The following is a 25,927-nucleotide window of genomic DNA, read 5'->3' as shown; positions in this document are numbered from 1 at the left end:
TTGCTCAGGACACAAGAATCCAGCTGACTCTCCTGACCTTGGTAGTTGGCTTGTCGGCCCCGAATTCTTCTCTTCCTTCTCTTGCCTCCGAGCTCTTACTCAGCCATTGACAGTCAACTCAGAGGCCACCTCTTCTCAGAAGCCTCCCTTAGTCACTGTCTCCCACACTCCCAGGCCCTAAGCATTGATTGCCCCACTGGAAGCTTCCAGTCATAATGTCCTCCAATCCTTTCTCCTAGGGTCAGGCAGCTGGTGGGGAACTCCCCAAGGCAGGGTGACCTTTCTTCTGCTTTGCCACCCTGGACTGGGTGGAGTGAAGGAATTCAGTTTGAAGGAAAGGAAGGAGGGTGGATCCTGCTTCTTTGGGGTGGGGAGTGCTTCAGAGCAGATGGGCCAGGCAGCTCCTCAACCTGTCTCTCCCTCCTCTCGGGCTGCTGCTGCAGGAGAGGGGAGTTCAAGTCTACTTTTCCTCCCTCTTTTTACCACCTGCTTCTGTGGGTAGCCTGTGGCTGGATCCATCCCCACTGTCCTCTCCACAGGAGCAGGCCTCCCTTGAGCCTTCTTGTCTTGTATGTGCACATACACACCGTGTATAGACGTGTGTTCATATGTGTTCTGAGTATGTGAGAGAGGGGTATCAAAATCAGCCTTCAGGTGCCTGGCAATAAAATGGGTGAAACCCTGGGAGTCCAGGTCAACAGGGAGCTGCTGGGACTGTGTCAGAGGGAACCCACTCCAAGAGGTCGCCACAACTAACCTCCAGGGGGCCAGGTCTTTCATTCTGTGGAGTGGAACTGAAAATGCATTCCTTTTTTAAATTATTATTTTATGTGTATGAGTGTAATGCCCCCATGTATGTAAGTGTTCTTGTGACCTGCAATGCCCAAGGAGGTCAGAAGACAGTAGCAGATCCCATGGAACTGGAGTTACAGATGGTTGTTTGCGGCCATGTGGGTGCTGGGAATCAAACCCAGCTCCTCTGCAAGAACAGACAGTGCTCTAAACTGCTAAGGCATCTCTCCAGCCCCCAACATTCTTTTTGGTGAAATCTGATTTTTTTGTCTTTTTGAGCCAGGGTCTCCCTGTAACCCCAGCTGACCTGGAACTCACTATATAGACCAGGCTGGCCTTGAACTCACAGAGATTTGCCTGCCTCTGCCTCCTGACTGCTGGGAGTAAAGGCATACACTGTCCGGCTGAAATCTGATTTTAAAGTGTTCTAAATCCTTAACATTGTGTTGCTCAAAGGGATACCAGTGGGGCTTTGGTCACAGAGGGATACCTTTCCAGGTGCAGAGCAAGGCAGAGGGGGACTCGGCCAGGAAGCTGGGTTTCACAGCCTTCCCTGGCTTCTTTCCAGGGTGTTACACTCTCCCTGGAGTTGCTGCTGTGACAGAGGATTCCCTGCACCCTGGTCCCACCCGCTGGAAAACACCAGCAGACACACAAGAGACCAGCAGCAGCATGCTCAGCAACAGGCTTTTGGAGCCAGAAGGGACCTCAGTTTAGCACGACAACCCCGGGAGGTCAAGGCACTGGCCTGAGGTATCATGGGCAGCCCTAGGAGGCCTAGGCTCCAGCCTACCTGGGCCCATCTGTCAACTTCTGAAGCTGCCCTCCCCAACAGCCGCTCCACCGACTGTCACCGTCCATTCAATTTTCCAGAACTTCACTGCCTCTCAGCCCCTCAGCCTTGGTAGCTTTGCCCAGAACGATTTTCTACAGTATTGACCCTGGGAAGGAATTCAGTCATAAACCTAGTACCTTAGCCAGAAGTGAGCATAAATATTAGTGTGTGCTTTTGAGAGAGAGAGAGAGAGAGAGAGAGAGAGAGAGAGAGAGAGAGAGAAAGAGAGAGCCTTACAGATGACAATCCCCCCCCCACCCCGTAGTACTGGGGTTGAACCTAGGGCCTCTTGTATACCAGGCAAGTACTCTACCATAGAGCCACACCCCCAGCCCCAGAAGACAGATTTCTCTCCTTGGAGTTCACCCTCTCCCATGCCCCTCTGAAGCTTGAGGAAGGAGGGAGCACCCACAACCCTATGCAGAATGGTCATGTGTACTTAGGAAAGAAGAGCCCCAGAAAACAAGCCCCCCTACTTATTCCCCAGCTGATACTGGGGCCTGAATGCACAGGGGCACTGGGAACTCTGTTCAGCTTGGCGTGAGGCCTGACATCTTGCCAGCTGACCCTTGTTCTGAAGGACTTTTCCAGTCTAAGTGTTTTATGAAAATGTCAATACTACGAGGAGAAGAAATCTTCTCCGCTGCCACCCCCAAATCTTTTGCTTAGATTTTCCCGATTCAGGGTCTACAGGGTCATTTGTGGGCAGCAAGGTCTAAGCAGAGGTTGAGAGACAAGGGGCAAAGGTATGCCCTTTATAAAGTGACCCCCTTCCTTTGAGAGCAGAGGAGAGATTTGCCAGAGCCAAATGAAAACCGGGAAAGGTGAGAGGCCCAGGTAGAGGATTCAAAGTCCTGAAACCAGAGGCCCACAGGACTCCAGAATCTCCAGGGCCCTCAGGGCTGAGAGGCAGGAGGAGGGGGGAGGGGCCAGAAAGGTGGTGTGCATACCAAAGAGCTTATTCTCCCCCCCCCCCCCCCCCCATGGATGATTGTAGTGTTAGGAATGGTTAGTGGTAGAGGACCAGGTTGTGACAAGTGGGATCAGGAGTCTGTGATCCAGGGCAAGGCAGCAAGGCAATGGCTCTGACTCCATCCTAAGCTCATAGGAACAGGATGCAGCCCCTTCCCGGTTCTCTCAGCCCCACTCCACCCCGCCTGTGGCCAATCAGAGACAGGCTTCTCCACGGCTACCTGGCTGGTCCGGGAGATGCAGCGGCGTATGAGGTCTCTGATGTTGTTGTGCTTGTCTGTCTGGAAGTACACAGTGGCGCTGGACTTTTCCTTCAGGTAAGGCTTCTCAGCAGAGGTCCAGGTGTGCAGCAGAGCTGGCTCACTGCCCTCCGAGGCCACAGGAAAGTAGGTACCTGACTGGAGAGAACAGGAATCGAGTCCCATGGGGCCTGCCTCTGTCCCTCCTGTAGGATCTGGGGCACAGGGGGGGTCCTTGGCCTGGGCTTGGATGTACTGGGCCTCCACTGAAGACAGGAAGTCCACTTCGCCTTCCTGGCTGAGAGCCCGCCAGTAAGCCTCAGGACCCCCATCCAAGAGGGCATCGGTGGCCAGTCGGGCACTTTCATTGTCACTAAAGTCAGCTCTGGCCGGCCGGACCCACTGCTTCTTGGCATCTTCGAGACGTTTCCGAATCTTGCCCACGTGCCTTGACCAGCTCATGATGCTGTGTGCCTCAGTTGTGGAGGGGAGGCCAGCCCTGGAACTCTTCCAGATGTAGGGAGCACGCAGACCACACTGTGAAGGAATGGGGTTCCCAGTACTCCTAGGAGGCTGCCAGTTCCCTGCTGGCCTGCAGGGTCCCTGCCTCTCCTGCCTGCTCAGAGATGTGGTTTCCCACTGTCCTCGTCAGTGCTTCTCAGGGATCTTGGGCCGGGATTGGCTTATCTCTGAGAGTCACCACCCAGCCCGCAAGTTAGAGGGCTGGCTCTGTCACTGCCTTGGCACTGTCAACCAATGGATATTTCCTCTGCTCCAGCCGCAGGCTGAGCCGGCTTTCTTGCTCAATTGCACAACTCCCAGGGCCTAGAGGCCCTAGGGCCTTTGTTAGAGTGAGGAACCACCCACAGTCCAACAAATAGGCCTGGGGAGGACTGTCTCTACCCTGGTCCTCTCTGTGCTCAGGTTCAGATCAGGTCAGCAAACACTTCTCCAAGTACCAAGACTTTCCTTGCGCTCATCCTTCCTTGGCCTGTGAAAAGAGCATTTGTCACTGTCATCCTTGCTCAGCCTGCAAAGTGTCTCCAGGTCTAGGGCTCATACTGACCTTCTGGTCTGGAGAACTGGCAGCTGCTTCCTGGCCTGGGGACCCATGGGGTCCATCTTGGGGCTGGAGGATGAGGGGCAGCACCTGAGAAGGAACTCAGTGACCTCTGAAGAAGTAACCATACTTCCTCTCTGGATCACATCATGGCCAGCTGTGGAACAGAACATCTGGAATCCAGACTGACATGGACTGTGTTTTGCAGGAAACAGGGCTCGACCAGGGCTTGACCATAGGTGCCTTGGAAGGTGATTCTAGGAAGCAAATGCTGAGAGAGGCGTGGGGAGTGAGATGGCAGGAAAGGATGCGTGTCTGGGGCAAGTTAACCAGGAGGCTGCTGTGGTGGCCATCTGGGGTTTCCGCAAACAAGGTGGGAAATGTCTGGGTCTCAGTTCTACTGCGTGGCAGGATAGGGTCACAGCTCAGCTTCTACCTGGAGGTCGAGAGCACTGCAGCATGTATCTGCCAAGTCCACCAGCAGTGATGGAGGGCCTTTCCTGGCCAGGTTCACCCCAGCACCGGGCCAGCCCCAAAGCCCACCAAGTGCAGCCATTGTGAGACAAGGGTCAGGCGCTTATCGGAAGTGATGACTGTGGGAGTGGTGACTCTAGAGGACAAAAGCCAGGCCCTGGTAATACCTGCTAAGGCCCTGTGCCAGGAAACTCCGCTTTTGTGATTGTGTGCTTGTGATGGAGCCAGCATATGGGAAGAGCTGATGCCTCTGGGGCACTGTTGATCTCTGGAGGAAGACAGCTTTAAGCATCTGGGACCTTAGGAAACTGGCTCAGGTGGCCTGGTATAGTAGGACAGTTGTGTTGTTTGAATTAGACTGCCATCTGAAGCAATTTTAAGGGAATTTCTTTCCTCTTGTGAAACACAATGAAGGAATCCAGTTCACAATCTCAGACAAGCCTTCCTTTGTTCATCTCCTCTGCTCCCTGTCCCCCGGGGACAAAACCACTAATCCTTCCTTGGCTCTCTGCCCTCTCCCTTGTCTTCTGCTCACTCTTGCTCCTGGAAGTGGACTTGACCTTGTCTCCCACTGCCTCCTCATCTTCCTGCCTCTCGGGTACCCCAGTGTTCTGTCCTGCCATTCTCTGATTTTTACATTGCCTAAGTCCAGTTCCTTGCCTAGTTCATGCCAAGGTTCATTCCATGCCTCCCCTTTGCCTAGGATGTGAGACTGTCCAGAGTGACCCCCTATGGTCTCTCCCATACTTGGCTTTCTGTATTGAAGGCAACATAAGTTGTTGGACCTGATCACATAGAAGAAAACAATGACCAAAAAGACTAACTTGCCTAAGATCATGCATCTAATAAATGGCAGAGTGCAGACACCAGGACTCCAAAGTCCATGTACTTCCTGGGTGCTGGATGTCACTCTTTCCCTACTCTCTCCCTTCCCTTTCTACTCTTCAAGCTTTACAAAGTCTCTATTCTCCCTAGGGCATGTGTAGGGAGAAAGAAAGAAGGTGGGTGCTCCTTTCACCTGGACTTGATTCTCTGTATTGGTTTAATAAATGATTGAGGTCTGTTCATATCCCTCACCCCCACCCCAGACAGGAGTGGATCTTTGTGACCTGTAGGGACCAGCCTCCCTATTTTCCCATAAAGCAGGTCTTAAAATAAAATTTTTAAAAAGTTACCCACAGGCAGACACCCACAGGCAGGTTGGCGGAGGCGAAGGCAAAGGCAGCGTGCAACTGCTGGGGTATGTGTCTGTGTGTGGGTCTGTGCACATGAATACGAGTGCCCCCAGAGGCCAGAAGAGGTTGTTAGATCCCCTGGAGTGGATTCTACTGACAGAATTTGGGTCCTCTGCAAGAGTCATATATGCTCTTAACCACTGAGTCATCTTTCCAGTCCCCACAATGCAGCTTTTAAAACCAGATTTATTTATAATTATGTGTATGCATGTGTGTCTAATGTGGAGTATGTATGTGCAGCTGCTTGCAGAGGCCAGAACAGGGTATCAGATTCCCTAGTTACAGGTGGTGGTGGGCTGCCCAGTATGGGTTCTGCAAACTGAACTTAGGTCCTCTGCAAGAGCAGTGTGATCTCTTAACCACTGAGCCAACTCTCCAGTCCAGCAAAGCAACAGTTAAAAAAATTTTAAATGAGGGCTGGAGAGATGGCTCAGTGGTAAAGAGCACTGGCTGTTCTTGCAGAAGACCCAAGTTCGAATCCCAGCACCATCAGTAACTCAGTTCCAGGGGATTCGACACTCTCTTCTGTCCTCTGTGGGCACTGCACAACAAACACAGGTTTCATTTAATGAGTGGAACTTTCCCCTTCAGAGCCTTGCTTCTCCTGTCTCCAGCTCCTGGCCATCACAGAACCCAGAAATTCTAGACAACAATCCTTTTGCAGAGTCAGCAAACACACTAGAGCGTTGGTGCCTCTCATTAGACCCATCCCCTCACTCCTGGCAGACATTACTAGTTGATCACAGAACACTTTCTGGTTAAGCTGAGAACTAACTCTGCTGCAGATTATAGGGACCAGAGAATTCATCTGGAATCATGAAGGTACTATAAACCCTTAATTTACTGATGAGAAAACTGTATCTCAGAAAGGGGAAGTGACTGTGGCTGGCTGGTGCTTGCCATCAGCTTAGTTTGTCTCCATTTCTTTTCCCATTGCTGTGATTAAAATATACTGACAAAGTAGCTTATGGGAGAAAGGGTTTATTCTGTCCCACAGTTCAAAGATACAGTCCATCATAGTGGGGAAGTTAAAGCAGCAGGAACTTGGGACAGCTGGTCACACTGCATCTATAATTGGGAAGCAGAGAGCAATGGATGCATGCTTGTGCTTAGCTTCTTTTCTCCTTTTTGTATAGAGCAGGACCTATCCCCCCATGTCCAGTGTCAGCCATGCTGACTCATACCAGATATCCACATAAGCACCATATTGTCTAAATATAAACTAGCCCTTATAGCCCTTCTGTTTCCAACAGACCCAAACTCAGGGAATGGTGCCATCTACTTTCAGTTGATTAGCCTGATCAACATAATCCCTAACAGGCATGCCCAGAGGCTACCTAACCCTCACAGATGTGCCTCCTGTCTTGTTTCCCAGGTAATTCCAGACCCTGTCCTGTCCTTCTCTCCTCTCCTCTCCTCTGCAGCCAGCTCTGTGAAATGCCACCATCTGTGCTGGGCTGCTACCTGTGATAACACACTTCCAGGCCTGAGATTGCACTCCTGAACTGGGAATTCAGGGCAATTGTGGTGTCACACATTCATAAGCCAAGGAGCCTCATCAGCGAGCCCTGAGGCACTGCACTGTGGCATACAGAGGACTTGATGTCCCCTTTTCCTTCTTGAGGCTGTCTTGGGGGTAGTACCTACTGCTGGTGAGACCATCTGACAGTGAGGGATGGGGTATGAAGCTGGGCTGCTGTTAGCAAATGCCCAGTGCTGGGGCTTCCTGAGAATTCTATCTATCTAGGCAGTGGCTTTCAACTGGGAGCAGTTTGGGCCAGGAGCATACAAATACAGAAAGCAGGGGAAGGGGACCAAAATGCAATTATTAGTGTTGAAAATGAGTGAGGGGCACTGATTTGAATGCCTAGTTTTCAACATAGATAGATAAATGTAGAGAATAAGAAGTAAATTTTAATATCTGACATATACACTATATAATATTTGTAAATTTATCAAGTCAATTAAGTATAATATAAATATATTATATAATGTGTATTCTCTACTTCTGCCTGGTAATAGTGACGCTCCAACAGCAATGTGCACTTCTAGGGTTATAGTTTGGTCTGGAATGCCCCCAAAGGCTCTTGTGTTGAAGGTTTGGGCCTCTAGTGCAAAGGATTAATGCTCCTCTGTACAACCAGATTCTGTAATTGCTATTGCTAGTGTGTGTGTGTGTGTGTGTGTGTGTGTGTGTGTGTGTATGTGTATGTGTGTGTGTTTGAGACAAAGTCCTACTCTGTAGTTTCTGCTGCTTTTAAACTCACAGACCCTCCTGTGGCAGTCTCCCGAATGCTGGGATTTTAGGCAGAATCTTAACTACATCTGGTCTTGTGATTACTTGTTTGAATGAGAACTTTCTCCCAAAGACTGTGAGCAATTTGGAGTGGAAATGTGGGGAGGCAAGGTATGTAGGCAGCCACAGCATCTATACCAGTGAGTGACTGACTAAATCAATGCCTGTCAGAAGATTAAGTGGCTCAGATCCCCTGAGTGGGAATGTGTCCTGGGCTTGCTCCTACGAGGCAGGAGGGTCTGGAGCTGTGACTGGGACCTTGGGGAACAGGGTGCTGCTTGACTCCAGAAGCAGCTGCCACCTCCCCCATACTTCGCATAAAGGCCTGCAGCAGAGAGGAAATTGTAGTCTTGTTACCCAGTGACCCGAGACATGCAATTAAGTTGAAAATTAGTTGGCATAATTAATTAGACAGGTAAATAGCTCCTTGTCAGCACCAATCAATCCTTTCTACATAAAATCAGCTCAGTAAAGCAGGGTAGGATGTGGAATTCTGGCAAGCTGCATCTGCTGGGGGCCAGGCAGAGTCCTGCCAGGTCTCCCAATCACCACCCACCCACAGAGCTATCTTCAATTGCTTTTCAGGGGGGCCGCCCCTCTGAGATGGTTCCCTCTGTTCCCATCTTCAATACCTTGCAGAATCAGAGTGATTCTCGAGACTCCCAGCTTCAAGAACCAAGGCTCTCTTAGGTTCTCAACCTCAAAGTTCAAATCTGTTGCTTGAGATTTCTGACACCCATAAAGACCACAGAAGCTCAGTTTTTCTTAGTTAATTTGCAGATGATTTTCTTAAGACTAAGATAACCTTCATATGCAGTAAAATTCATTCGTTGTGAATGTGCTGCTCTGAGTTCTGGGACATACAACCAGGTTACCACCAAAATCTAAGAACAAACTATTAAAATCCATACCCTTCCATAGTCACATCCCCCCCTCTCAGTCCTTGGAAACCACCAATCAATTCATTGTCCTAAAAAGGTTTGCCTGTCTTTATATGTCTTAGAATCACGCAGGCTGAGCTCTCTGAATCTGGCTTCTTTTGCTTAGCATAATGCCCTTGTGATTTGCCTATCCTGTGATATGGGTCAGAAGTCAGCTAATTTTTATTGCTGTATAGTATTTCATTGCATGGACACACCACAGTTTGTTTATCCACTTCTCAAAGGACATTATGTTATTTCTTTCTCACTTGAGGTATTTATATGAATAAAGCCGCTATAAATCGTGTGAAGGATTTTCTAGAAACAAAGTTTTCACTCAGGTAAATATCTGGGAGCAATTCTGCAAAGTTAATGGTAGGTATATTTATGACTTTGTAAGAAACTGTTGTACTGCCTTCTAAAGCCTGAATCATCTATATCCCAACCAGCAATGAATGGGACTGCAGTTGTTCCACATTACTCATGCATAATTTTTTTTGCATTTGTGTGCACATGTATGTATGTGTATGTGTGTCTTCATATGTGCACTTGCCATGTGTGTGGAGGCCAGAGGTTGATAGGTTGATGTTGAGATTCATTCCTCCCTCCCTCCCTTCTCTCTCTCTCTCTCTCTCTCTCTCTCTCTCTCTCTCTCTCTTTCTGGGAGAGGTTCTTTTTGAGGCAGGGTCTCTCTGTAGCCACAGCTGACCTGAAACTTGCTATATGACCAGGCTGGCCTCAATCTCACAAAGAGATCTGCCTGCCTCTGCCTCTGAGTGCTGGGATTAAAGGCGTGTTCCAGCACACCCAGCAGGGATAGCTTCTTTTTCCTTTTCTTCTTTTTATTTTTATATAGGTAGTTTAATATGGAATGTCCTTATCAAGACTGCCCAGTCAAATGCCTATAAGTTATAGTTTACACAAAAATGAACCACAATCCTCAGATGGGTCATTTCCACCTACATTGCTAAGATTGATCTTATCAAGTTTGAATAGTTTATTTTATCACTACCGATTTATGAACTTCAGTGTGTTTGAACTGGTTCAGTAACTTGAACAATACAACTTCATATATGTAACAACATCTTTTCAGGGGTTTTTTTTTTCTGGGCACAAGAGTGAAGTCACTCTCATGAATTTAACAGGAGTTGTGACATTATGCACAAGATCAATCCAGACACTAAGGGATAGCTTTCTTAATCGATTCTCTACCTTTCTATCTTATTTTTTGAGACAGGGCCTCTTCCTGACTTGGCTAGACAGGCTGGTCATCGAGCCCCTGGGATCCACTGCTCAGTGCTGGGTTTGCTGTTGCATCCCGCCACACCCAGATTTTTATGGTTGTTGGGGATTCAAACTCAAGTCCTCATGCTTGCACATCCCAGCTGGCCTGGAACTTGCTATGTAGACCAGGCTGGCCTCAGGCTCACAGAGATCTGCCTGCCTCTGCTTCCCAAGTGCTGGGATTGAAGGCATGTGCCACCATGCCCGGCCAGTGCACACATTTTAAGAAATAAACAATGGGCAGGTCCGACAACAAAATGCAAACATGGGGTCCCTTGCTCCAAACCAAAGGAAAGAAAACACTACAAACATTACCAGCCAAAGGCGCTGGTCTTTCTCTCGGCTCCCCGTGGGTTTTTGTTTTTATTTTTTATTTTTGATATTTTACTGGGCTCTGTGGTGTGTTTGTGTGCATGCACCGAGTAGAGATTGATATCTAAACATAGCAAGAATCACAGGCTCAGGACAGAAAGCATTCATCTCATTCATTTATTCCACCAACACTCAGCCTGATGTGCATTTGGGGATGCTGGCATGCCTTGGGACTGCAGGAAAAAAAAATCCCCACTGGGGAACCCAGACTTCTGATGAGAGCCACTTTGTGACCAGACATTTCCCCTCTGGCCATCAGGCTGTTGACTAAGTTAATGGAAGCCAGTAAGCCAAATGAAATGACTGTCAAGATGGGGTTGTGCAATTCCAGGCACAGCACTATGTTTGAAGGACAGGTGTAGGAGGCGATTTCAGTGATATAATTTGAAAGGACGGTTGCTTAGGCAACCCAGTCCCATGAACTGGCTACTGCGTGTCAGAACCACACACCCATTAGCTCTGTGAACCGGGAACTCATGGCTCTGTGCCCCAACCCCGCCTGAGGTGGCAGGAGACGCTGTGACCCCTGAGACTGCCGCTATACTGGTTGGAACTGAGACAAAACATCTGCCTGTTCTGGGTCTGAAACTGGATGGGGCAGGCCCAGCTTTGAGCCCCAGGGCTGCTGTGCCCACACCCACCACCACCTGTTTCACCTGGGTGGAGTGGGAGGGCCCTGCCAGGTGAACATGTAACCCTTTCTTCTCTGGCTAGGGGACTTCGCTGCCCAGCCTCGTTTAGGGAAGTCCTAGCTTGTGACCTTGTGAATCGTGAATCACATGAAACCTGATGTACAAAAGTTAATCAACCCTGTCCTCAAGGGACAACCAGCCACTGCAGCAGGGGAATGTCCTTTGCAATCCTCAAGTGCACAAGTGTTCCCAGCCCCTTATAGGCTTTGCAAGGCAGCCGCATGGCCCTGCTGAGGACCTGCCTGTCACCCCGTGAGAAAGACAGCAATTAAGAAATCACAACGCCAAGCATCGGGTGCCTGTAATCCCAATCCCAGCATTTGGGAGGCTGAGACAGGAGGATCGAGAGTTCTGAGCCAGCCTGGGCAACATACTGAAACCTGGTCCAAACAACGCAAACAAGAAGCAACCAGGATCCTGAATTAGGGTGAATGTTAAGGTCAGGGGGAGAGCCGGGACTGTGAGGACACAGTGCAGAGACTCCATCTAGCTCGGGGACCAGAGGCCTTGGGAGTGACTAGTGGGGGTCAGAGGATGTCTGGCTGTGGGGTGAGGGTGGGAAGTGGGATGAGAAGAGCCACAGAGGGCAGATGGGGACACATGGGGACGCCATCTAGCTCGGGGACCAGAGGCCTTGGGAGTGACTAGTGGGGGTCAGAGGGTGTCTGGCTGTGGGGTGAGGGTGGGGAGTGGGATGAGAAGAGCCACAGAGGGCAGATGGGGACACATGGGGACATGGCTTCCTTCTATGGACAATGAAGCCATGAGGCTGTTAAGCAGGACAGTCTAAGTTGTCTTAGTTAGTAACGGCTCCTCTGGCCTCGTGGAGCCTGTGGAACCCTTTGGGGACATCCGGCCGGCAGTTGTGGGGAAGCTTCCTCCTTCTCCTCTGTTATTTCGGACAGGGTGATGCCTCCTAGATGCTGCCAGTAACCACAGGTTGCCTCCTGCCTCACTGTCCATACAAACTGAACCTGCGCTGTGAGGACCGTGACCTTCTGCTGCCCTGGACACATGATAGGAATTGCTGGCTGTTTCCTGCAGGGCACATCAGAGCACAGTCCTCCTCCTCACCCCTCCATCTCCAGCATGCCTCTGCTCCTTCTACTTGCTCAGATGGCTGCCCCCTCCCTTCTGGCTTGTCACAGCCACAAAGGAGATGAAGACTCCAGGGAGCCCAACCAAGGCCTGCCAGGTTACGCGCCCTGGCTGTGGGCCTGGGGACTGTTGTGTGTCCCAGAGCCCAGTAGCACAACTTTAGCCCCTCAGACCCTTCTCTCTAACCTCCTTCCTCCTCACAACCTCTCCCTTCCTCCAGGTCTCAACTCTCATCTTATTTTCACTGTAAACAGAGATCACTAGAAAGGAGAGGGGAGTCCGAGTGCAGATATTTGGAACCAACTTCTCTGACCTGACTGCAGCGTATCGTGTGAGGAAAGACCAGGGCCCAGGTCAGAGGTGGCCTTCAAGCTCATCCTGATCCTGCCAAGCAGATGGAGACAGTGACCTGGGGCCAGACAGAGGTGCAGAGAGAGGTGAGGGGTGAAAAGTCCCACCAGCTGAGCTTCTGTTCTTGGCCTTCGGGGACATGGACAATTCTCTCTAGAGTGAGAGGCCAGGAATGAACTTTTTTTGACTGCTCACAAGCTTCTCAGAATTCCATGATTCAATACATATGAACAGAAACATGCGTATTTCTGCACCATTTGTTACCAACTCTCATTACATTTAGATCTTCTGGAATTAGAAGACCTTCCTAGGGCGCCTAGAACTATAGTCACAAAGTCCCTGAAGTGGGACACAAACAATGGGGGCTTCCTCTCTCTCACCATGTGGGAGGCTGGATAGCCAAGGTTAAAGTGTCAGCAGGCCAGTTTCTTCCCAGGATTCTCTCGTTTGCTGTAGATAGACGGTTGCCTTCCTCCTGTGTCTTCACAGGGTCTCCCCTCTGTGTGCTCTCTTCTCAGAGGCACTCCAGGCACTTAAAAGATCCAGGGAAGCCAGGCGTAATGGCACACTCGGGTGGCAGAGGCAGGCAGATCTCTGTGCGTTCAAGGCCAGCCTGGTCTACATAGCGAGTTCCAGACCAGCTGGGGCTTCAGGGAGACCCTGCCTCCAAAAGACAAAAAATAAAATAAAATAATAAAATAAAAGGAGATCTGTGTGTGACCAGGGAAAGAGTCTGAGCTTCTTGTTAATTGAAAATAAGCACGGTGGTCCATTTATGCACCTAAACCCCACATTTGTTGAGAGGCTTCTGTAGAGGCCCGCTGCCCTGTACACTGCCCCCTCAAAACTGAAATCAGACCAGTTTGTGCAAGCTCAAGACTACTTTTACTATTGTCCTGAGAGCTTTTATCGGAAGATGAGCATTTGAAATTCACACAGAGTTTACACAGGATAAGTGCTCAAGCACATAGGAATTTCCCCGTCATAACACTAAGAGAACAGCATAGTGTGCCCAAGGCTGTGGCTACTGGCCCAATAACAGACCTCCTTTGATGTATGCAAAGACGGGAGGGACACGGTAACCTGTTCCAGGAAAGAGCTGTTTCAGAAAACTCTGCCTTATGGGTCCCAGGATGCTGGGAGCAGACTTTCCCCTCCTTGAGCCACTACATCAACAAAGCCCAGAAATCTGTTAACTCTTAGTGAGTCAAATGCCAGGAGCCTGTTAACTATTAGTGAGAGGAGCATTATTGTCTTTAAGGGATGACAGGCCTCACTGTACTTCCCAGGGTTAAGGGTGCAGGTGGGTTGAAGTGGCTTTATTTACTCATGTATGCGTAGTCTACATTGGACTGCTGCTCTCTATTCGTCACTTCTCTTGGAACTCTGGATCACCTCTCTCCTTGTGGCTGAATATATATCCCTGTCCCAGTGGTGTTGAACTTGACCATGTGACTTGCTTGAACCCAGGGCCTCATACATGCTAGTTAAACAAGCACTGTACCACTGAGATATATGCCCAACCCTCTTTTGACTTTTCATTTTGACACAGGGTCTCATTAAGTTGCTCAAGATGACAATGAACTCACTTTGTAGCCCAGGCAGACTTCACTTTGGGATCCTCCTGCCTCAGCCTTCTGAGTAGTTGGGAATATAGGCCTGTGCTGCCAGGCCCATCTAGGACAGTGGAATTTTATTGGACATGCTAAGAAGCCCTGGCTTTTGGTGTGCTTATCTGTATGATGTGTTCTCTTGGGCTTTTGGAACTCTCTGAGAAGAAAATGCCCTGCAGGCATGTCAGTGCTTTTGACATTGGAACATCATGTTGTCATCTACAAGATTCCTGCTTGAGAACTACACAATCAAGTTTTAAGGAAAAAAAAAGCAAACCAAATTTCACAATGTTTTAAGTAAGTTTAAGAATTAGTGCTGGGCAGGTTGGACATACCTGCTTTGAGAGTAGTGGGTTGGAGGGCAGTGTGGAGGCATGAAGATCAGAGTGCACCCAACCTCAGCCTCCAGCCAAGTAGCTAAGCGTCAGACCTGCAAGCAAGAAAAGATAACGTTGATGCTCAGTGAAAGAAGTCAGATACAGAATCACACAAATCACACTTATGAAAGATTCAGACTTAGTAAATTCATAGAGATGGAAAGGAGATTAAGGGCTGTGAAGTGGAAATGGGGAGTTATTGCTCAATAGCCAGAGTTTCTGTTTGAGATGATGAAAAGGGTTTGGAAACACAGGAGCTGGTTGGTAGAGTGTTTGCTTAGCATACTTACACAAAGCTCTGGGTTTGATCTGCAGGATCATATAAAGTGGGGCCTGGTGTCACAGGTTTGTAAATCTCAGCACTCAGGAGGAGGAGGAGGCAGGAGGATCAAAAGATCAAGGTCATCTTCAGCTACATAGCAAGTTCAAGGCCAGCCTGGGCTGCAGTGAGATCTTGCCTCAAGTCAAACAAACAAAAACAGTAATGTTTGTTTCACAACATTGTGAATGCACTTAATGCTACTGACCTGTACTTGCAAAATGGTTAAGATGGTCAATTTTGTTACTTTTTTTATTTTTAAATTTTTAGTTTATGTGTATGCTTGTAAGTGCACTTATGTCATGCAATGTCTGTGGAGGCCAGAAGAGGGCGCTAGATCCCCTGAAACTGGAGTTACAGAAGATCATTCATTAGTCACCATGTGGGTGCTGGGAACCTAATCCAGGTCCTCTGCAAGAGCAGCCAGTGCCATCTCTCCATTCCCTTAGACAGCATTTTGAGAGAAGGTGCACAGGTGTTTGTCAAAATTAGTTTACAGGATGCATGTCAGGAAAGATGTTTGGAAACTGTTAACCGGGCAGAGAGCAAGTGGGAAATTGGGCAGGTTGACCTTTCCCTGAATTTGAGTGTGTACCTCTATAGTGCCCAATATCAGTTCTGCGGGCTTTCTGAGGGCTTGTTTCAGACACACTGGAGGCTTGGGCTGGAGGGAACAAGCTGTTTCTTTGGGAGTGGAAAGGAGGTAGGTGGGGAAAGAATTCACCTGTTTCTTAGAGGATGTAACCTTTGGCCTAGCAGATGAAGGAGGAGCACTACAAAGCCAGTTGAGGGTGAAAAGGGCAAGTCAGTGGAGACAGCAATTTGTGCAAATGTGGGAAGTGCGAAGTGCTTGTTTCTGGAATTCTCGAAGGCACTGCTCGAGATTCTTCCCTCAGCCTGTGGGTCTTGGGACAAGGGCTCCCTCACTTCCAGCCTGGCGTGTGACCCTGTGGGGTATGTGACACTGCCCACCCTTTATTCTGGACTCGGTAAGCTGGCTCACACGGTCGGGTGTCCTTACGTCCCACTTCTCCCAGGCGGGGTAGTGGAACATTTTCCACCCAGATGAACAAAGACCCGACAGACCTGGGCGGTGAACCCGTACACCCCTCAGCTAGGTCCGCAGGAAGGGACCTGGATCTCCCCACCCCTCAGTCCCCAGACTATTTCGGCCCTACACACCCTTCGGATTTGTGGACTGGGGACAACCAATCCCTCCCTAAGTACTCCTGTCCTCCGCCAAAGGTCATCCCCCCGCCCCCTTATTTTAGACAAAATAGCCCGGCATGAAGGCACACACCTCCCAACGCATGAGAGAGATGGATGCAGGACGCTCAAGAATTCAGGGCTATCCTCAGCTACATAGCGACGACGAGGCCAGCCTGGGCTGTATGAGACTCTGTCTCAAAAAATTCACCCAGCCCAAAAAAACTAAAATGGCGGCGAAATACGCAACTCCAAAGCGGATTTTCATTTTAATAGTTCTACGTTTGTGGTACCACCGATAGGACAAGAACCGCACCTGCTTGTATCCTGGGGACACGGTTTCTGGATGCCTGCCCTTTAATGTGCTGCAGTGAAGAGCTGGGAAAGGAGAGGGAAGAGCGAGGGGGAAGGTCTCAGGGGCTAGGGCTGGGAGCTTGAGTGGGTCCTTTCCGGGGCTGGGACGCCCGGCAGATTGGCCCTAGCCCGGGAGCTCATGGGGACCCCGGAAATCCAGGCGCCGAAGAAGCCGAGCTGGGGGCCAGAACAGCGTGCGCCGGTGTTCGTGAGCTTGCAAATGATTTCCCTTCGGCTCCTCCAGCTCAACTCCCCAGGCTAGGCGGATCCCCTAGAGCACAGCATGCAGCAGGTGCCTAATAAATGTTTCCTAAGAACATGAGTGTGTGCGCGCTTGCAAACTATACAAAATGAGCTCATGAGCATCTCCTTCCCCTCTGCTCCCCTCCCCAGTGCGACATCACCAACCGCCCACTGTGTGTGTTGATGGACAGGAGGATGAGCCGAGAGGAGTCTCCAGCGCAGGTGCCGCAGAACTCAGCGTCCGGGGATTCAGTTGGCGCGGGAGAGAGCACCTAGAAAAACTAAAGTCCAGGTTTGAGCATGCGCACTGGGTCTTCCATCAGCTTCTTCTGCCTTAGACCGGAAACATTGCTTAGGTGCCTCGTTAGCGCAGTAGGTAGCGCGTCAGTCTCATAATCTGAAGGTCGTGAGTTCGATCCTCACACGGGGCACGTTGCTTTTGTTCGGTCTAGGTCGTAACTCCTGCTGGAAAGTGAATTTTATCTTTGCGCAGGGTGGTGGCGGAGGACGCGAACAGGCCCTCCCGCCGGGTGCTGATCAGGGGCCGCTCAGACTCCAGGAGGCTCCACCAGCTCTGGGGAACTGATCTGTCATTCCCTGATTTCCAATCTCAACCGACTTTGCTCTCTGAGTCCTGCGGAAGGAAGGGAATCTCCAGGAGACCATGAGGTTTTGGATCTGGGAGTCAGCAAATCTGGACCCTGGGCGGTGAGGTGCCACTCTGGACTCACCGTTGGGGCTCACCGCAGGGTCTGGAGTTCCTCTTGCACCAAGCCACATTTAGTAGTTTGCATTCTTGGGAGACCACAACAGCCCAAGAGCCTTTCCCTCTGCTGCCCTGCTGCGCCCCACTGTGGATGACTGTGTTTGGGTACTGAACGCGCCCCCTGAGTCCCTGCTACCCCAACATCCGTTATCTGTGGTGGCATTTGTCACGGTCACTCGTGACCAGCAGAGCCACCACGGAGCTTCTCAGCTGTGCGGATGCTTCCTCCACTGGCCAAGGAAGGAAGTCTTTTGGGCTCGTAGCACGTAGTTGGGAGGTGTTATGGGGTCATGTCATAGGAATTCATCCACGATTCCACCCCTAGCTTCCTAAGTTTTGGGTATCTTCATCCGCATCAGGGCTTCTTAAATTTTTTCCACTTGCAACTCCCTCCCGCCTTTTTTTTTTTTTTTTTTTTTTTTTTGCCTGAGCAGTTTTTACATGACTTTGGATATATAGGTATCTAAATTAGTATACTAATACAAATTTACTGATGATAAATCACACACAAATTTTTAAACTAAGTATTTAATATTAGTTCTTGGTATACATATAATTTTGCCATTTATTAAAGATAAATGCAAATTGGCATCCTAATGAGATGGATGTGCTTATGTATTTTTACATTCTGAATTTAATATTAGCTGAATATCCGATACCACAGGATGTAGAGCATCATCAACCTTTTTCAGAGTTGACTGATGTTTTATTGGGTATGGTGATGCTCCATTTTCATCACAGCACTTGATAGGTGGAAATAGAAAAATTAGTTCAAAGTCATTCTCAGCTACATAGCAAGTTTGAGACCAGTCTGGGTTACTGTGATCCTCTGGCTCCAAAAAAGCAGAAAGGGGGCTGGAGAGATGACTGACTCAGCGGTTAAGAGCACTGACTGCTCTTGCAGAGGACCAGGGTTCGATTCCCAGCACCCACATGGTGGCTATGAACCGTCCTTAACTCGTTCCAGGGGAATCCGAAGCCCTCTTCTGACCTCCGTGGCATTGCACGACATGGGTGCACTCACATACATGCAGGCAATACACTCATACACATAAAACAAAAATAATAAATAAAATAAATAAATAAAATGGAAAGATGGCTCAGTAGTTAAGAGCACTTATTACTCAGAGCTGGGGAGATGGCTCAGTGGTTAAGAGCACTGGTTGTTCTTGCAGAAAACTCAGGTTCAAATCCCAGCACCCACATGGCAGCTAACAACTGTCAGTTCCAGGGGATCCAATGGACCTCTTCTGTCCTCTGTGGGCATTGCATGACATGGGTGCACTCACATACATGCAGGCAATACATTCATACACATAAAATAATAAAATTTTTTTTTTAAAAAAAGCAGAAAGGGGCCTTAAGAGATGGCTCAGGGTTTAAGAGAACTGGCTGCACTTGATGAAGACCCAGGTTTGGTTCCCAGCACCCACGCGACAGCTTGTAACCTACTATAACTTCAGTTCTGGGGGACTGAACAGTCTTCTTCTGGCCTCTGAGAGTACTGCACCCACACCCAGATACACACAAATAAATTACATAAAAAAACCAATAAAACAAAGGGATTTTGTTGATTTTTTTTTTTTCTTTTGAGAGAGGGTGTACCTATGTAGCCCTGGCTAGCCTGGAAATCACCTGGCTGGCCTGGAACTCACAAAGATCTGCCTGCTTCTGCCTCCCAAGTGCTGGGATTAAAAGCGTGTACCAATTGCACCCCATTAAAAAACAAAGTTAAAAAAAATTTAAGCAGAAAAACAAACCCAAAGCAGAGATGATGATATTTTGATTTTATAACTGTCAATGTTGAATAAATATATAGTACAGAATAGCAAAAGTATGTGTAGGGCCATTTTAGAAATTGTTGGAAATTCTGTCCTATCTTTAGCCAAAATTTGTTACATGATTTCTTATGAAAATCCAGCAACTCAAACAGTAATTTTTCTTTTTTTGGGTCTTTTTGAGACAGGGTCTCCCTGTAGCCCCAGCTGTCCAGGGACTCACTATGTAGACCAGGCTGGCCTTGAACTCACAGAGATCTGCCTGTCTCTGCCTCCCAAGTGCGGGGATTAAAGGCGTGCGCCACCACGCCTGGCTCAAACAGTAATTTTTACATTGCTGGGTATTAGCTAGGAGTGGTGGTACACACTTTTAATCCCAACACCTAGGAGGCAGGTTGCTCTTTGTAAGGCCAGCCTGGTCTACACAGCAAGTTCCAGGCCAGTTAGGGCTACATAGTGAGACCCTTGTCTCAATAACAACAACAAAACAAACCAAAAACAAACATTGCTGGGTATTGAACCCATGCCAGGCAAACTGAGCCATATCCTTGGCTCAGAAAAAGTCTCAGTATGTACCTCTGGCTGGCCTGGCACTTGCAATATAGGCCACCCTAGACTTGAACTCATAGCCTCCTGCCTCAGCCTCCCAAGTACTAGGATTAAAGGTGTGCACCACCACACTGGAGTAAACAGTAACTTTAAAAAAAAACAAACATTCTAACGCAATACAATCAAAAGATATACTAATTTGATGCTTACATTTTGAGGAATGACTATAGGAATATCTCAAAAACCTGTCTCTGTAATCAAACCATTATGTTTCTAGAAGAGCAAAACACTCTGTAATCCATAACATAACAATAATTTGAAATCTGAGCCAAGGTGTTTCAGGTAGTTCACTAGCATTTCCTCGTGTGACAGCACACACAGTGCAAACTGTACATGCTGTGTGTTCAGAACTGAGGCCGCAGTGGAGTTGCATGATGCAACACAGGTGAGAGCTGACAGAAACAACCTGATTCATTATGTATTCAATATCAGAAACCTCTTGCTGAAAAAAGTATTTTATTTATTTATTTTTTTATGAGTGTGTTGCCTAAAGGTATGTAAGAGCACCTGGGTCATGTAATGCCCATAGAGGACAGAAGAGGGCGTCAGATCCTCTGAAACTTTGATGATGATATTAGCTGCCATGTGGGTGCTGGGAACAGAATGGATCCTCTACAAGAGCAGCCAGTGCTCTTAACTGCTGAGCCATCTCTCCAGCTCCCAGAAACCTCTTACTGTTGCCAAAGTTTTGAGCCCCCCCATTCAATTACAGGACCCCATATAGTTTCACAGCCCAGTTTAAGAGGCTGGGGTCTATATCATGCTAGGGAAATGCTGATGTCTCAGCTTTATTATTTATTGGTAGAGACCAACTTTATTTATTGGTAGAGACCAATATCCAATTTACTTTGTCAACCAACCAAGGAAGCTACAGCATGTCTTCCAATTGCATGAGTGTGCTGGTTCCTGATGTCATGGCAGGGAGAATAGGTGCCATTCAGTTCCACTGTACTGTTTTGCTTAATCTTGCTTCTGTCTCATGGCACCTAAGCAATGTGTATGTGTGTGTGTGTGTGTGTGTGTGTGCATGTGTGTGTGTGACATTCAGGGGTTCCCTGGAGGACAGTGCAGTTGCATCCTAACTTTACAGCCCCAGCTAGATGAGCACTTCACTGCAGTCCCAACACAGGCAGGTTCCAAGTCTCACCCAGCAGTGGCACCTTGATGCATTTTGAGCCTTGCCCACCAGCCTTGGTTTCCCTGTACTTGAGGGTTGTTTTTCATGGCTCCCGATATGGAAAGTGCACAGGCCAGGCCCCACCCCACTCTGGCTCATCATGCACATTCAGGCATCAGCTTGGGATAGTGTGGGTCCCCAACAATGGTTTCCTGCTGCCTAGCCTAGGCAACTCTGTGAACCACCCTCTAACCACCTGCTTCTGTCAGGTCTGACCTTGAGTCTTGGGGAAGGGCGAGAACCCTTCTAAATCTACTCTTCTTTGCACATGCTCCTGAGGTCCCTGGTGCCCTTCAGTGCTCTCTACATCTATACTTGTCTCCTTATCAAGTCGATTGTCTTTGTGTTACACTTTCCCTGCTCAATTGTGTGCACTGGACCTAGGCTGACACTAGATAAAACATAAAATTCAAAATCTCTGATAAGTGAACCCATGTTCACAAATTAAACCTTGTATGTCCTCGTCTATGTCAACTGTTGTAGTGATTCCTTTGGAAAGGCCTTTAGCAAATGCCCAAATCTTAACATTGGCGAAGGCATACTGGAGAAAAATCCTACAAATGAACGCAAACAGAATCAAAAAGGCATCTAGATGAGTAGCAGTTCAATACCACTCAGTTCACACCTGAGCGGCTGGGAAGATAGCTCAGTGGGCAAAGGGCAAGAATGAAGACCAAAGTTCAACCCCAGAACCATATTAAGGAAAAAAAAAAAAAAAAAAGCCAGATGTGGTGATGTATACTTGGAATCCCAGTGCTGGGGAGGCAGAGACAGGCAGATGGATCCCTATCTCAAAAACCAAGGTGGATGGTACCTGAGGAATGACACCCCAGGCTGTCTGCTAGCCTCTAAGTGCACACACACAAACATGTACATATAGATAAATCTAACCCCTACCCCAAAATCATGCTGGAGTGTGGTCAGCTGTGGCCTTAGCTGAGGTCCAACATTTGCAGTTTGTATTAGAGAGAAACCTGTGAACAGAGAAGTCATGCAAAGACCTTTCACACAGTCGAGTGCACCAGAGAGAAAAGTTTCTGAATGTAACTAGTATGTAATATATTTTAGTCAGCTCAACACTTGCTCAGTCGCAGAGAATGCACATGATAAAAAACAAACTAGGTAAGACTAAGGATATGTCAGGCAGGAAGAAGTACTTGAAAATATTTTATACATGTCATTAAATGTGATAACCTTTGAAATGGCAGCCAAACACATATCACCAGGTGTCTGAAAGCTGTTAAGGCAGAGTGACTTTATCAAGATTACTGGGGAAGACTCAAAAAACACAAGAATGTGAGCTTCTTTATTCTGATAAGGGTACTTTGAACTCTCTTGCTGCAAGGATGGAAATTTTAAAAAATGAGTGTTACAATTCTATGTCCAAGATGTCTATAAAGCTGGGCATAGTGGTGCATGCCTTTAATCCCAGCACTCAGGAGGCAAAGGCAGGCAGTCTCTGAGATTGAGGCCAGCCTGGTCTACACAGTTCCAGGTGAGCTGTGGCTATAAGGGGACCCTGTTTCAAAACACAAAGGACAAAACGCAAACATACATACGTACATATGCATATATGTATGTACGTATTGCTTATGTGTAGTTGTAAAGCTAACTTAAGTAGATATGGTAGTTTTTGGTCTTTTTGAGACAGAGTCTTCCTATAGCCCCAGCTGTCCTGGAACTATGTAGACGAGGCTGGCCTTGAACTCAGAGATCTGCCTGCCTCTGCCTCCCAAGTGCTGGGACTACAGGTGTGCACCACCATGCCCGGCTTTTTTTTTTTTTTTTTTAAGAGGACCTAAAGAGGTAAAATACTGGCAATATAGCTGATTCTAGATGGAAGAACCATAGCATTTGAGAACTTGAATGCTTTGGGTGTGCAGGTAGCTCTCCTTCACCAAAGTGTCCATCATGCTGTTTTTATGTTCTATGATTTCTGTGGCAAAACATGTCAGCCCACCCCAGTGAAGGCCTACACTGTAACCTCTGGAAAGTCCTCAGAAGTTAGGCTGAGAAATGCACTTTTGGGAAGCCGATATTTTGCAGTGACAGGATTTGACTACTTTGCCTCTTTATAGACAAAGAGCACTTTCTGGAAGTATTTGGTTTGATCTTATGCTTTGTGACCTCAGCATATGTCAAGTGCTGGGTCAAGAATTTCAGATACAGGCTGGAGGGCTGGCTCAGTGGTTATGAGCACTGACTGCTCTTGCAGAGGACCCAGGTTCGATTCTTAGCACCCACATACATGGTGGCTAACAACGTCCTAATTCCCGTTCCAGGGGATCTGACACCCTCTTCTGACCTCTGTGGGCACTGCATGACATGGGTGCACTGATGTGCAGGCAATACACTCATACACATAAAATATTTTTAAAAAAGAACCAGATATGATTGAGATGTTACTATGCCAACATTACAGTTATTCCTGAATTATCTGAATAAAACCTTCTGTTAAATTTAGTTTTTTTTTGGGGGGGGGCATTTTTGAAGCAGGGTCTCCCTTGTAGCCCCAGCTGGCCTGGAACTCTATATAGAATCAGGATGGCCTGGCAATAATAAATTTTTAAAAAACTAAATTTAGCTGGGTGTGGTGTTATATGCCTTTAATTCCAGCACTTGGGAGGTAGAGGCAAGAAGGTCTCTGTGAATTTGGGGCTAGCTTGGTCTACATAGTGAGTTCCAGGCCAGCTGGGGCTACAGGTAGACCTTGTCTCAAAAAGACCAAAAAAAAAATTATCTTCTCAGTATATTACCAGCGTGTAAGTACACCTCTGTTGTGCAATGCCCATGGAGGTCAGAAATGGAGTTACAGTTATTGGCCACCATGTGGGTGCTAAGGATCAAACCCAGGTCCTCTGCAAGAACAGCCAATACTCTTAACCACTGAGCCATTGCTCCATCCCCTAAATTTAGTTAAGAGTGAGCCTGAACTCAAAGGACACTTGTCCCTGAGATGTCTCTTGGAACTGTGTCTCTGAATCAGGCCTCACACAATTTTATTCTAACTGGTTTCTCCAGCTTCAACTGGGAAAGTACAAACTTGGATCCACCCTTATCAGACAATCTTGCCCTTTCATCTCTAGTTCTGGAATATCTCATATACAATGTCAAGCGTCCTTTCTTAATCTCCATGTTTTCAAGATGTGCATGCTGTCTTTCAGTGCTTTGCTACTTTAATTCTCAAGCATACTCACAGTCATTCCCTATCTTGGGATGGTGTAGCAAACTGAGGTTTCCAAGAAGCAAGATTAGGTGCCCAGGGCACAAGAGCACATGGTCAGTGAATTTGCCAATGTTAATTATGACGATTTTATTAAAGTCATTCCTAAATGATGTATAATTCTCACAAATCCTCTGGGTGGAGAGAGGCAGAGCACTCCCAGCTTCTGCTGGCAGAGGGCAGAAGATCGAGAGGCTGAGGTGCGGGACAGGAGGGCTGTCATCCAGCCAGCGCCACTGCTTTGGGGGTTCTCACTCAGTCTTGCTTGTAGAATTGCTGGAGCTGATTTCCTGTTTTTAAAGTTACATTTGTATTTATTAGCTCTTTACTGTGTATGTGTGTACAGCAAGCATGAGATCCACCTGGTTCTCTCCTTCTAGAATGTGGGTCCTGGGTATCAAACTCAGGTCATCAGTCTTGGCAGCAAGTGCCTGCACCCACTGAGCCATCTTCCTGGCCAGGGTTCCTGTTCTTTATTTCTCCATTTATCTTTAAAATAAACCCTATCCCTCACCAACTGAAGTTACTGAAGTCCATGCTGCTCATTCTAACCAGAGAGCCCCACACATCTGCAACAGTTTCCAAAAACTTTTACTGTGAAAAGTTCAAGAAGCCACGTGTAAGCCAAAAGCATTAAAAGTAGAAAACATAAAATAGAAACATAAAAATAGAAGACATAATTTATGGGCATATTTTTCTACACAAAAGGCTGATCTTTATAAAAATTTACAATAAATAATTGAAAAAATCAGTGCCGTTGATTGCATAAAGGTTTGTTTCTGTGACTGTCTCAAGGTGACAGGTCTTCTATGTCGTCAAAAGATGAGGGGTCTGACATCTGTTTTGAGCTTGAGCTGTGAGTCTCTGCCGAAGATTCCTCACTTTCTTGAGAAGATCCTGTTCCATGCTGCCCCATCCTGTTGTTTTTCTATTTAAAAACACTTGAAAACAAAATTTACAGTTACTAGTAGTTAAATTTTCTGATGGGAGCAACAATATTAGCATTTAACTTGAGTGCAAAAATGTCACAGAAATCAATAATGAAACAAATATTCTTAAAAGTATATCCCTTGAACAAAAAGCCCTATGTGGTCTCATCTCCAAGTCAAGTATTTGTTTGTTGACTTGAGTAAGGATCAGTGGGGAGCGCACGTCATTTGCGCTAACCAGGAACAAGTTAGGGACAGCACACTTCCCACCAGGACAGTCAGTGGCAAGACGAAAGGACAGGTTCCAACTCATAAGATCGCAACATAAGCTCCATGACAACTTTCCCAGTGAACAACAAAATGACACCAGGAGAACAGAATCAAATAAATAATGTGCTCAGGTGTAATGGCTGTTTCATGAGAGGGAGGGCCAGTAAACATACTTCCGAAGCTTTTATGTTTAAATAGCTTCAGTTTCTGAAAAACTATTTTCTTCCCCCAAAGAAGGGCAACTTTTATACTTTTATTTATTTTCCTGGCAAATAACTTAAACTTAGCCAGTTTTTCTTCTTAGCTTTGAAATGTAAAATTATCTAATTAAAAGTTTAAGTTCTAAATCCTAGCTGGAATGATGGAGTATGCCTGTAGTCTCAGCTACCCTGAGGGCTTAAATGACAGGATTGTTTGAGCCCAGGTTGGATGAAATAGTGATA

At 47.5% G+C, this 25,927-nt stretch overlaps 3 protein-coding genes and 1 non-coding gene across 13 annotated transcripts in view; 2 read left to right on the top strand and 2 right to left on the bottom strand.

Annotated features, from left to right (window-relative positions):
• Fam83a (family with sequence similarity 83 member A) overlaps positions 1-3,449 on the bottom strand; it is a 29,077-nt gene extending 25,628 nt beyond the window's left edge. For both annotated transcript variants that reach the window (XM_008838002.3, XM_029565874.1), the window contains exon 1: positions 2,821-3,449. In XM_008838002.3, coding sequence (XP_008836224.1) covers positions 2,821-3,300 — 480 coding nt within the window. In that variant the 5' untranslated portion in view covers positions 3,301-3,449. The remainder of the gene's footprint in view (positions 1-2,820) is intronic.
• The window catches only part of CUNH8orf76 (chromosome unknown C8orf76 homolog), a 103,252-nt gene that overhangs the window by 71,428 nt on the left and 5,897 nt on the right, over positions 1-25,927 (top strand). The window contains exons 6-7 of one of the 5 annotated variants that reach the window (XM_029565877.1): positions 16,883-17,024; positions 17,226-17,890. In XM_029565877.1, the coding sequence (XP_029421737.1) occupies positions 16,883-17,008 (126 nt within the window). In that variant the 3' untranslated portion in view covers positions 17,009-17,024; positions 17,226-17,890. Of the gene's footprint in view, positions 1-11,364; positions 11,557-12,076; positions 13,191-16,882; positions 17,891-25,927 lie in introns of those variants that run through there. The other 4 variants (XM_029565876.1, XM_029565875.1, XM_029565879.1 and 1 more) reach the window with 4 other exon arrangements.
• On the top strand, positions 17,091-17,163 carry Trnam-cau. Its single transcript has one exon. It is a non-coding gene; the product is annotated as a tRNA-Met (tRNA).
• Positions 24,762-25,927, bottom strand: part of Tbc1d31 (TBC1 domain family member 31) — a 75,461-nt gene continuing 74,295 nt past the window's right edge. For all 5 annotated transcript variants that reach the window (XM_008837997.3, XM_008837991.3, XM_008837996.3 and 2 more), the window contains one exon: positions 24,762-25,226. In XM_008837997.3, the coding sequence (XP_008836219.1) occupies positions 25,093-25,226 (134 nt within the window). In that variant the 3' untranslated portion in view covers positions 24,762-25,092. The remainder of the gene's footprint in view (positions 25,227-25,927) is intronic.

The sequence above is a fragment of the Nannospalax galili genome, unplaced genomic scaffold, assembly GCF_000622305.1.
Source record: "Nannospalax galili isolate Female #2095 unplaced genomic scaffold, S.galili_v1.0 scaffold17, whole genome shotgun sequence".
Taxonomy (NCBI): Eukaryota; Metazoa; Chordata; class Mammalia; order Rodentia; family Spalacidae; genus Nannospalax; species Nannospalax galili.
The sequence above is the reverse complement of the archived record's forward strand: the minus strand, read 5'-3'. Positions and strand labels throughout refer to the sequence as shown.